Genomic DNA, 12,499 nt, shown 5'->3' on the forward strand with positions numbered 1-12,499 from the left:
TTTATTATAATCTTATATATTTTATTTTTATTTTTTTAATATAATTTTTATATTTATATTTTAATTTCTCTTACTTATATTATATAAATTTTAATTTTTTATATTTTATTTTATTTTTAATTTTTATATTTTATTTTAATTATAATATTATAAAATATTTTTAATAAAATAGTAAAATTAAAAAATAAAAATATTTTTACAAATATTATTACTATATTATAATCTTACATTATAGTTATATGTTGTAAAATAAATATTGTAATATAATTTAATTAAATATATTATAAAAATATATTTTTACTTTTTTTTATATCAAATGCTATCTTATTATCGAGAATTGAAGTTAAACTTCATTTATAGCATGTCACAACCAATTCGGGCAACAGCGTTAGTGCGCTCACGCTTCATGGTGGGCCACTTGAGCTAATTTCTCCTTCGATTTATCCCGCCAAAATTTTGTGCCCTCTCTCTCACTTGGCGACGTGTCACGCGAAACACTAGTACACCACGCACGGTGCAGGAGATACCTAAGCTATTTGGCTCTATTCCCATCTAATATTTTCTCCCTTGTTTGGTTTGGGATTGTATTGAGTATAATGTCTGTCAGTGAGCGCCTCTCAACAGTCAAAGCCTTTTCCCCTGTGAAGTCCGTCCCATCTTTATTTTTCTCTCCTAAAAAGATGAGCCGTGGATGTAGCTTGACTTCTTTAAGTGCTTTGCTAGTTGCTAGAAACAAATCTAAACCCCTTTATAATATGTTTTAGGATTCTTAATAGTCCTAGTTTATCTTATTCTCAGACTTTTCGCTTTTCCTGTCTGCCACAATCACAAAGCCTTAGACCCTTCTGGCCTTGCTCTCTTAACTATGTAGCCAATTGCAGGGAGCACACCTTTTTTCAGTCTCATTACCAACTAGAAAAGAAGAAATGAAAAAAAATAAAGCATTCCTTCTTTTCCATTGTAGACAAAGATACCCTTCATCAGGCTCTTGTCGAGCGACCCCACAAATATGAGCGAAGGACTCCATATCCCTATTTGTCTTTTTGCCTAAGTTCAAACTTTGTACTCCGAATGCGGTTTCCACCTAGATTGCAAGTTAAGGACAGACCTAACTTAGCTTCACCTCAACAAGGAGTTTGAGGTCCTTTGCCAGGGGAAAGGGGCTTTTTTAACCCTTCCTCTCACAACAATCCCCATAAAGAGGAAAGAAGAAAAAGAATCACATATTATCATCAATCACTACTCAAAGTTCTCAGAGGCCTCAAATGGGTGCCCTTAAAGTTACAGTTCTCTATTTGATTCTACTGCTAACAACCAAGGTCATTTCCAAGGAGGAAGAATGGATGTCAGCTACTGCAACATATACCAAAGAAGCAGACGAATCAATCATCAGAGGTACTTTCTTTTGCAACATTCGATTTAGAGTTTCAACCACAGAATGCTCTTTCATATTAATAGGTATTTCAAATTGGTACAGAAAACTAAAATTAATTTAAGCTAACAGTACTGGCCTAATCTGGCAGGAGGAGCTTGTGGTTATGGGGATATTCACAAGGCGAGCTATGGGAAGTACAGTGCTGGACTTAGTACCAAGTTATTCAACAAAGGGAGTACCTGTGGAGGTTGCTTTGAACTCAGATGTGTTGACCACATCTTGTGGTGTCTCCAAGGGAGCCCCTCTGTCATCCTCACTGCCACAGATTTCTGTCCACCGAATTACGGGCTTTCAGCGGATTACGGTGGCTGGTGCAATTTTCCCAAGGAACACTTTGAGATGTCTGAGGCAGCGTTTGCTGAAATTGCAGAGAGAAAAGCAGACACTGTGCCGGTTCAGTATAAGAGGTATGACATATCAAACTATATACGTTTGGCAAGATTTAAGAAAATTTTCATTTATTTGTATCAAAGGAATCATTGTTTATGCAAACATTGTGTAGGGTAAAGTGTGAAAGAAGGGGTGGGATAAGATTCACAATGAGTGGGAGCGCTCACTTCTGTCAGGTCCTGATTACCAATGTGGGATTGGATGGTGAAGTAGTAGGAGTGAAAGTGAAGGGCCCCAAAACAGGGTGGATACCCATGGCGAGAAACTGGGGACAAAACTGGCAGTGCAATATCAACCTTATCGGACAGCCACTTTCTTTTGAGGTAACTGCCAGTAGCGGCAGGACACTTGCATCTTACAGTGTTGCTCCAGCAAATTGGCAGTTTGGTCAGACGTATGAAGGAAAACAGTTCAAGTAATGAAACGATCTTTGAGATTTTTATATAGGGAAAGATGGCGTAGATAACTTCCCCTATCAGCCATTGCTGAAAACTTTAAGATCTATATTGAAGAGGTGTTCAAGTTCGCACTAACAAGATAGTGTGAAAGCGAGAACATCTCCAGATTTGCCATTGAAGCGGCATAATAGTCAAAAGAGAAGAAAAAGTGTAGAAAAAGGTTGAAGAAACAGGAATAGAAGGTCCCAGTTTTGTCACTTTATAATATAGTTGCTAGAGAGCATAATTTTCTATGCAATGTATGATTATTTAAAAGCAACGTTATATATAAATCTCACCTCGCATTCTCTGGTTTTGCTTTTGGGTGTATTTCCAGATGCTGGGCCCGCAAAATATTTTGCTTCCACATGAAGAGTAAGCTGCAAATATGGAAATCAGCTTGGCAGAATGCCCACAAAAGGGCACCCACCCCCTAAGGCTCTAATGGCACAAAGCAAAAGTCATTGATCCATAAGTCTGAGCAGCTGAGATAACAATCTAAAGAATAAACTGGTAAACAGCGAAAATCCAAGACCTGCACGGCTGGTAGTATTACTTAAGAGAAAGTAAAATTCTAGGAATTGGCATGTTATTACCACTAGAAATAAGTTGGCACTGCCAAAATACTATAGGTAATACCAGAAAGCAATCTCTAGTTTTATAAAAGTTTCTCTGAAAGCTGGCTCCAGACCACTTACAAACAGTGATTAATCAGTTGTCCTACCAAATAAGTTAATAGCTAGCTGTAACCTCTTCTTCCTCCTTAAGGAACTCCAAAGATTCACCATAATATTTCTGAGCATCCTGTCTTAAAATTGCTGAAGAACCTGTTTCGCCTGTCAATTCTAGACCGTTTATGAGTATTCTAAATGATGATCTATCAGGTTCACACCCTATAGCTTTCATCAAACCATAGCAATCCATCACGAGTTGAGTGAGCTTAAAATTTATCAATGCATTGAATAGAGCATTGAAACCCTCGATGTTTTGATCTAATTTGCTTTCTGTTTTCAAATATGAGTAGAGAAGCTCAGCCTCTTTAAACAACCCATTGCTGGCAAACACTGCAATCATATCAGCATATAACAAGACCTGAGGCTTGTACCAGACCTCCTTTCGAATTTCGTCGAAAACCTAGATCAAATAACCAAAATTTATACTGACATCAGTTCTTCAGTTTCTGCTTAGCACAAACGAAAAACAAATAAATAACTCTAATGGTAATGGAGTATAATAATTGATTAAATCTATTACTCTTTCGGATTAAATAAAATCAAAATTGGTGCTTCAAAGAGGAAACGTAAACATGAATTCCAGAAATCAATCATAACGAACAAAAAAGGATTAACCAGTTAAGACATTATTCTCCAAACTAAGATTAATTGATGCAATATTTTCACTTCCATTTCATATTTTTCAAGAAATTGATTGCGAATTATAATGAAAAAATAATAAAATGAAAAAAAAAGAGGAGGAAGAAAGAAAACAAACCTTGAGAGCCAAAAGGCATTCGTTTTGCCGGAGGAGTTCCCGGAGAACAGCCATCATATCGAACTTCAATAAGCGCCGGAACTTGGAGTCAAAGACGCGCTCCAATTCCGGCAAGGGATTTTTGCAAGTGTTGCGGTTGGCTCGCTTCAAGGCCTGCACGGCTTGAATTGCTTCGATGCTGAGATTCCTGCCTCTCTGCAGCGGCTTCCGATTCTTGCTTCTGTCTTTCATGGTAATCACCATGGCTTTATGGTTCAATTTGAATTGCAGAAAGGTACTGCCTCTATCAGTAACGAAGCAAGCTGAAGGAGTTGGCGCTGCAATCGTTTGATTCATTCCTTCATTCTATATTTTCGGCTACTGATGGAGCTTCTTGTGGTGGGCTTCAGCCTTCAGGACCGAATGCGATATGAAGATAACAGCTTCCGGACAAACAACACCGTACACTGCGACATTGACGCCGCTTGGATTTTCTTTCAAATAAAAGCGTCCAGGGTAAATTCCGTAGATCCAATCCACTCCGGGTCTGGTTCGGGTTTTTTGATTAAACTTGAGCCCACTTCCAAGTGATATATAAACAAACAATTTATTTTTATTTAATTTTTTAATTTTTATTCTAATATTTTTCTTGCACAAATATTTAAACATTGTCTATAACATATATATATATATATATAAATACGGGTGTTAGAAAATTTTTTGATGGACAAAACTATCATATCTTTTTATTATATTTTAAATTATATTACTGGTCATATTTATTCATTATAATCTTCAATTGTTATTTTTTAAATATTTTTTATTAATTTTAATAAGATTTATCTAATTTTTAAATATAATAATTCTAATTGTATCTAATGATTTTCATTAAAATATTTTTTAGTATAAACATTAATAAAATTTATCCAATTTGTAAAGAAAAATTTATCCAAATTGAATGATTTTCATTAAAAATGTTTAGTATTGAATCAATTATAAATTAGAATAATAAAATTTTAATAATGTATAATTGAAACATTAATTATCTCTTTATATAATTATTTTTCACTTGTAATTGTCTTTTATTTATAAAAAAAACTTTTCACTTTAAAATATTTTTATTTTACAGATAATTGCTAGTTAAAAATAAATAAAAACAAGTATTTATGTAAATGGGTGAGTCGAGTTTAATCGGATTTGATTTTCCGTAGTTGAATCATTTTGGGACTATCTTAAGCCTTTTTTGTAGATATCTCTAATTTAAAAATAACAATTGGATGGGTTTTGATTAATCATTTGAAATTTACATATAATAATATTTTTAAGATAACAATTGAGATTTGATTTGATTGTTGTTATCTCTCTTTATGAGTTAATTAAGATAAAAAACTTTAAGCCTTTTCTTTTTTAAGATTTTCTCATATATATAAAAAGAAAATTTTCATAATCATTCAATTTAGGTTTTGATCATTAACTTTTGAACCAATTTAAATAGGTCAAAATAAATTATGCAACTTTGTTGTAATCGTGAAGTTCAAATCAATCACATCTTTTAAAAGTTTAAAGTATAGCTTTATATTATTATCTTTTAAGATTAAAATATAATTTTAATAATTTCATAATTTCAAAATTAAAATAAAAACATATGAGTATTTGATTCATTTATTAGTATATGATATTTTAAAAAAAAATTAAATCAACTTTCTTCCAAATATATATATATTAATTTAGAAACTTCTAAAAACTGAAACACATGTTTTTATAAAAATTCATAACTATAGTTAAAATTGTCCTCTCTTTTTACTTTCCCTTACCAAGAGATCGGATTCACTAAGGTGGCGTTTGGTACATTACAATGCCAATGTGATTACAGGGAAAATAACATTACAGTTTGGTATGTAAGTAAAATAATGATTAAAATGCAGGGAAGATAACATTGCAGTGTTTGGTTTACAAGTACTTTAGTGGAAATGTAATGCTAATTGTCAAAATTACCCCTAATTATTAAAATATAAGTTTAATATATTTATATTTTTATTATTAATTTTTATATAATATCTTTTAAATATATTTTAATATCATATATTTTATTTTTATTTATTATATAATATTTTATATTTATTATTAATATATTTTTATTTTTTATTAATTTTTATATAATATCATTTCTTAAATATATTTTATATATATATTTTATTTTTATTTATTATTATAATATTTTATATTTTATTTTTAATATTATTTATATTTATATTATTAATTTTTATATAATATCATTTCTTAAATATATTTTTAATGTCATATATTTATTTTTATTTATTATTATAATATTTTATATTTTATTTTTAATATATTTATATTTATATTATTAATTTTTATATAATATCATATTTTAAATATATTTTAATGTCATATATTTTATTTTTATTTATTATTATAATTTTATATTTTTTTCATTTCTTTAATATATTTTTATATTTTATATTTTATTTTAATTTGTTTTATCTATATTATATAAATATTAATTTTTATATTTTATTTTATTTTAATTTTTATTCTTATTTATTATATTTTAATTATAATATTATAAAATATTTTTAATAAGATAATAAAGTTGAAGGGTAAATTTGTTTTTAAGAACATTGCAGAGTGCAATGTAATGTGATTGCATTGGTTTTGGACTGCAATCACATTACATCCATTGGCTGCAATGTGGATTGCATTGCAATCTTACATTACAGTGATTTGTTACAAAACAAACACTGCAATGTAATTTAATCAATCACATTACAGGTAATGTACTTTACATCCTTCAAAACAAACGCCCCCTAAGTTTTCTTAAGGATGCCTCACTCCTGATCTCAAATAAGATCTAAGTTTTTACAATAATCTCTAAAAGGTTGAATGTTTGCTTGGTAAGTATAGGGGAAATGATTTACCAAGATTTAAATACAAGAATAAAACCTTAAAACTCAAACAACATGATTATTTTTTAAATGCTTGAGGAGGTTATATAAATAATTTTCAAGATTATTCCCTCTTTTTCTATAATTGGAATAAACTTAAAGTGGTTGGGGTTGCTTTAGGATAAAAATTAACCATTATTTTATGAGAAAAATGACTATTGCAAGGCTAAAACCCTTTAAATGGTGGATACACTAAGCGAAGGGATCCATCCTTGAAGAAAATTGCTCTAGATATAGAGGCGGAGTCACCTGCCACCTCTCAAATTTTAATTTTTTTATTATTATAAATATAAACCTTAATATAATATAATTATTTTATAAATATTTTTTAATCACTTCTCATATAAAAATTTAAATTTGTCAATATTTAGAGAGGCTTACGAGACTCATGGGATTAATCCAATGAATGAGGGTATCAATCCCCTTTTCCTTGTTTTCAAATCCTACACACTATTTCTTATTTCCTTTCCTTTAATCACCTTTTTTTAGATTTAAAAGTTAATCATTTGAAAGTCAGTTTAAAGTAAAAAAAAAATGAAGATATAAATTAAGAAACATTTGCAAAAAAATATTTTTCACTTAATTTTGAATCCAAAAATAAATAAATATTTACAAAGTAAAAGTCTTTGGACTTTCTTTTAGCTTAGTAATGAAAATATGTTTTTCACTTTCGAAAATTTGAATTCTTAAATACAATGTTAGAGCTCAAGAACATTTCCTTTTTCAGGAATAAAGTGATTTATTTCTCAAAACTATTAATGCCAAAATTATATTAAATCTATTTTTTTTTATTTGAGTATCAATGGGACTTGCTAGTGGACTTAAATATATAACAAAGATCTGTTGAAGCCTAAGCGGGGGATCGTAGAAGGTAAGTATGGTTTATGGGTGCCTGGTCACCATCACGGCCCCTTTTATTTCCTTAAGGTTGCTGTTTAAATTGAAAATTTCGACAGAGTTAAATATTCACCCCTGGCTTCATCACAGCCGTTCATCTCACATCAAATAGACTTAAGGCACGGCTGCAAGTCTTTGAAACATTGCTGTATCTGTCTCCTATCCTTTTTCGAGTTTCTCTTCATCTCCCGTTTCGTTTCAGAAATGGCGACTCTCGTCGCAGGGACGCCATGGATGAGAATCAGAGTGTTCCCTGAACTCGGCTCTCCGTTTCTTTTTCGCCGCCATTTTCGTAGAAATCTCTCCGTGCGCGCATCAATCCATAGTGATGTACCGGTCAGAGTGCGTTTCGCTCCTTCGCCAACCGGCAATCTCCACGTTGGTGGTGCTCGAACTGCTCTTTTCAATTACTTGTTTGCTAGGTTTTTTACTACTACTTCTATTCTTCTTGTACATTAATTCGAATTTTTCGTGTCGAACTTTGTCAATTATGATTTTTTTTTGTTGTTGTGGAATTTTAGATCGAAGGGGGGTAAATTTGTGCTGAGAATCGAGGATACTGACTTGGAGAGGTCGACGCGGGAATCAGAGGAGGCCGTGCTTCGAGATTTAGCTTGGCTTGGTCTTGACTGGGATGAAGGCACTGTTTATCTGCTTTTATCATTGTGTTTTTGTTTCAGTTAATTTGGTTTGAAATGTATTCCTGCAATTCTACATGTACTAGCATTCTGCTCATCTCTTTTAGCATTAATAGATTTGTCTGTTTCTATGTAGGCCCTGGCGTGGGTGGGGACTATGGTCCTTATCGACAATCTGAAAGAAATGCTATGTACAAGCAATATGCTGAGAAGCTCTTAGAATCTGGTCATGTTTATCGTTGTTTTTGTTCCAATGAGGTAATTGCTCTATAAAGGTCACATTGCATTATATTTGGCTCTAAGTTAGTAGTGCATTGCAAATGAGAAGAGATTTGAATTGCTTTCGGTTTCAGCTGATTGCCTCTGGAAATCGGAAGAAAACTATTTCTTTGGATATTAAATGTGAATTTCCTGTCCCAAAAGACATAGCCTATGATCCATTTGAATTATTAGTAGCGTGATTCTGTATCTATGAATTATGATCACTTTTTAGCATTCAACTCATAGGTGCTTTTTTAATCTTTTATAGGAACTTGAAAAAATGAAGGAAATTGCAGAGCTAAAGAAGCTTCCTCCAGTATATACGGGGAAGTGGGCCACTGCAACAGATGAAGAAGTACAGGATGAGCTAGCAAAGGGAACCCCATATACATATCGATTTCGTGTTCCGCAGGAAGGGAGCTTAAAAATTAATGACCTTATTCGAGGCGAAGTAAGCCCAATTGATTAAGCTATTTCTCCCTTAATAGCCTTGTGACCGGCAAACCTCAATTTTTTTTTATGTAATCTAAGGATTTTTAACTCAGTGGTATCATTATGTTTAAGCTTCAGGAGTCCCTTAACAACACAATGCATAACACTTAACTGTAGTGTAGTTATATAGGCACTAACTTTGTTGGATAGTGTCATGAAGGTTAGCTGGAAATTGGACACACTTGGAGATTTTGTTATAATGAGGAGCAATGGACAACCTGTTTACAACTTTTGTGTTACAGTTGATGATGCTACCATGGCTATTTCACACGTTATAAGGTAATTAGAGAAGTCTAATTATTTTACCATTTTACTACATCCAATATCTGTTTTCTTTGTGATTGTTATGGTCCTTTGTCCTCACTTTCTCTGTATGCTGGCATTCCAGAGCAGAAGAGCATTTACCGAATACACTAAGGCAAGCCTTAATATACAAGGTAATCTTAAAAAGCATCAGTTCCCTTTGAGATGCTTGGTGGCCCTTGGAGTTTCTGATTTCTTTCAACAATATGAGGAAGCAAATCTTGGCATTTAAAAATTATTTTGCCACAGGCTCTTGGATTCCCAATGCCTTTCTTTGCCCATGTTTCTTTGATTCTTGCACCTGATAGAAGTAAATTGTCAAAACGCCATGGTGCAACTTCAGTTGGTCAGGTAGCTATCTTCAGTCTACTTTGTTTTGTGGCAAATGTTGGGAAATAAGCATGTTACTCTGATTTTCTTGGGTTTTACTAGAGTATGTTTTAGATTGAGGATTAAATTCTCCATGTGTAACAATTAACCTGTTCCAGTTCAGAGAGATGGGATATCTGCCTCAGGCAATGGTGAATTACTTGGCACTTTTAGGTTGGGGTGACGGAACTGAAAATGAATTTTTCACAATTGAGCAACTTGGTTAGTTTTTCCTTCAACTTGCTCTAATATAAATGCTTCTCTACTCTTAAGTCCTAAACAGCCTGCCCTCTCTCTTCCCCTCTCTATGAAAAAGAGAGAGGGAGAGAAATAGAATAAGGAAAGGGAAATCATGATCAGCTTAGGAAATATTATCTGGATGATTTAATTTTACCTATTTCTCACTTGAATATTGTTTTCATGCAATTCACAGTTGAAAAATTCACAATTGGTCGCGTTAACAAAAGTGGTGCTGTTTTTGACTCTACCAAGTTAAGGTAGCTTCTCAATGCTTTTAAGTTCCATCCTTTCTTACATTTGGCAAGTGTTCCCAGGTTATTTATATAACGTGCGGGATATAGACCAAAGATCTTCTAGTTGCATGGCTGCCATACGTGTTCCTATTTTGGCTCATATTATCATGACCTGTGTTTTCTTAAATTGTACAATATATGCAAGTTCCAAGCTTGATCAAGTGATTCACAGGGGATAATTGTCAAGAACTACAGTGGATTTTGCAATTTGTCTTGCAGCAATAAAGAAGAACTAAGACTGAAATATATCTGTTTCTTGTCTGCTAAATATTGCCATGTTAATATACTTTACTCATTTATTTCTTCCTATGAAACTAAAGGTGGATGAATGGTCAGCACTTAAGAGCACTTCCATTTGAGGAGTTGACCAAGCTTATTGCTGATCACTGGAAGAGTACTGGTCTTCTTACAGAGTCGGAAGGGCCATTTATAGATGTAACTTTCTTTCTAACACATATTTTTAAAGTATTCTATATTTGAGCAACATCATGTACAACAAGATTATGGTAATAATTGCATGTGAATATGTCCAAACAGGAGGCAGTTCTGCTGCTTAAGGATGGGATTGACTTGGTCACGGATTCTGATACAGCACTCTCAAATTTGCTGTCTTATCCTGTGCATGCTACCTTGACAAGGTGACTATCAAATTCTTGCCCTTAAACTTTTGGTCTTTATGGCATTATTTGGTATTATATTCTGGATTGGTACTTGTCTTGATGGCAATTTCGGTTGTGCTTGTGCAGTCTTCCCAGTCTCATAATGTCAGGGTTAAAGCCTTTAGTATAGACATTACTAAAGTTCTAATTTTTGGATTACTAAAGTTCTAATTTTTGGATTCAAATACTTAAAATGTTTGAAATATTATGTAGACCATCAGAAATTGAGAACACGGCTTTGAAACATTATGCTTTCTCCATTTTTTGGGTTCGTTGGTCTTAGTGAGTTTGTGCTAACAAATGAATCTTTTATCAGAAATGTTGGGATTTTTGGATGTTTAGAGTCTGAAAAGCACCATAATATCATCAGACTTCCTGGTGCAAAACTTGTTCTCAAGTTGTTACAATAGCTTTCAAGATGCCAAAAGCATGTACAGGAGTTTGGTTATGCCAACAAATTCTATCGTTATGTTGTTTGGCTTTGTGTCTTTTGCAGTCCTGAAGGTAAACCTGTTGTAGAAGATAAACTTTCTGAGGTTTCCGCCAGCCTCTTAGCTGCCTATGATAGTGGTGAACTCCTTGGTGCATTGGAAGAAGGCCATGCTGGCTGGCAGAAATGGGTGAAGGGCTTTGGCAAAACTCTGAAGCGCAAGGTGGGATTTGATCTATAGATTGCATTTATGTGTTCCTAATTTTTCCATTTGCCCTTCTTGAAATGATAAAACCATGCATGGTACTGAACTTAGAATTGCCTTGCTACAACTCTCATGGCAGGGGAAATCACTTTTCATGCCCCTGAGAGTGTTATTAACAGGAAAACTCCATGGACCTGATATGGGATCCAGTGTAGTCCTAATCCATAAAGCTGGACACTATGGTGTTGTTGGTCCTAAAGCTGGGTTCGTGCCATTGAGAGAAAGGTTTGAAATGTTGAGGCAACTTGACTGGGAAGCATTCAGCCAAGATCAGCCTGCTTTGGAGTCTGCGGCCACTGTATCAAATTAGAAATTGAAGTTTTGTTCAAGCTTTTGCAATCTAATTACTTGTTTTCAATTTTGGGTTTTAGATTCTTTTTTCCTCTTTCAAAGCCATTGATGAGAGATGATGTTGTTTGATATTACTATAATCTTATGATATCTACGAATTTGGTAAGCATGTACGCAGTGTTAACTAGGATATTTCTGAATCATGTGGAAGGTTTTCTACTACACTGAAATGTTTCGACCCTGGCGGACAAAGTTTATCTACATATCTGGACGCAGATTAACATTCTCTTGGGACACTGCGGTAATTGTCCATACGCGACGCTAATCACAGGAAGAATGCTCCGTGGAATAGTGTCGGTAATTGATTTGGCTTCTCAGCTTAGCAATTGAAGAGCAGTGTTGACGGGCTCTGAAATTCAATCCATGCAACCACGAAGTAATGCCTGTCCCCAATCAGAGTTAATCATGGCAACATAAATTTAGCTTGATTGCCGCTGCTTTTGACTCAAGCGTCCAAGTTTGAAAGGTTTACAAAGAAAATTCGGGGAGCCTGAAACATATTAGGCTACAAGTCAAGAAGAAAAGTAGTGGAACTGATTCACTGGTCAGAATTTTAGCAAGGAATTCAAGAGTTAAACAAGGAAAACAATTTTTTTTGGTAAA

At 33.3% G+C, this 12,499-nt stretch overlaps 3 protein-coding genes across 4 annotated transcripts; 2 read left to right on the forward strand and 1 right to left on the reverse strand.

Moving 5' to 3' along the window:
* Nucleotides 1-1,127: 1,127 nt before the first annotated feature.
* Nucleotides 1,128-2,708, forward strand: EXPA20 (expansin A20). 2 transcript variants are annotated; one of them, XM_021423089.2, is made up of 4 exons: nucleotides 1,128-1,395; nucleotides 1,524-1,842; nucleotides 1,938-2,148; nucleotides 2,600-2,708. In XM_021423089.2, the coding sequence occupies exons 1-4, from the start codon at nucleotides 1,266-1,268 to the stop codon at nucleotides 2,639-2,641; spliced, it is 702 nt and encodes a 233-aa protein (XP_021278764.1). In that variant the 5' UTR covers nucleotides 1,128-1,265; the 3' UTR covers nucleotides 2,642-2,708. The 2 variants fall into 2 exon arrangements, with proteins under 2 accessions (XP_021278764.1, XP_021278756.1); XM_021423081.1 differs by lacking the exon at nucleotides 2,600-2,708 and having other exon boundaries at nucleotides 1,129-1,395; nucleotides 1,938-2,555.
* A 257-nt stretch (nucleotides 2,709-2,965) lies between these two features.
* On the reverse strand, nucleotides 2,966-4,267 carry LOC110412546 (pentatricopeptide repeat-containing protein At1g62350). Its single transcript, XM_021423099.2, is given in 3 exon segments — nucleotides 2,966-3,003; nucleotides 3,005-3,396; nucleotides 3,754-4,267. Coding segments are annotated over 3 exon segments (762 nt in total). The 5' UTR covers nucleotides 4,090-4,267; the 3' UTR covers nucleotides 2,966-2,969.
* A 3,447-nt stretch (nucleotides 4,268-7,714) lies between these two features.
* On the forward strand, nucleotides 7,715-12,005 carry ERS (glutamate tRNA synthetase). The gene is made up of 13 exons (XM_021425281.1): nucleotides 7,715-8,017; nucleotides 8,117-8,235; nucleotides 8,370-8,491; nucleotides 8,763-8,945; nucleotides 9,147-9,265; nucleotides 9,375-9,423; nucleotides 9,539-9,640; nucleotides 9,778-9,880; nucleotides 10,092-10,155; nucleotides 10,512-10,626; nucleotides 10,729-10,829; nucleotides 11,347-11,503; nucleotides 11,625-12,005. Exons 1-13 carry the CDS (start codon nucleotides 7,800-7,802, stop codon nucleotides 11,853-11,855), a joined length of 1,683 nt encoding a protein of 560 aa, XP_021280956.1. The 5' UTR covers nucleotides 7,715-7,799; the 3' UTR covers nucleotides 11,856-12,005.
* The last annotated feature ends 494 nt before the right edge of the window (nucleotides 12,006-12,499 follow it).

Source organism: Theobroma umbraticum, unplaced genomic scaffold, assembly GCF_002168275.2.
Source record: "Theobroma umbraticum cultivar Fairchild unplaced genomic scaffold, ASM216827v3 scaffold_30.0, whole genome shotgun sequence".
Taxonomy (NCBI): domain Eukaryota; kingdom Viridiplantae; phylum Streptophyta; class Magnoliopsida; order Malvales; family Malvaceae; genus Theobroma; species Theobroma umbraticum.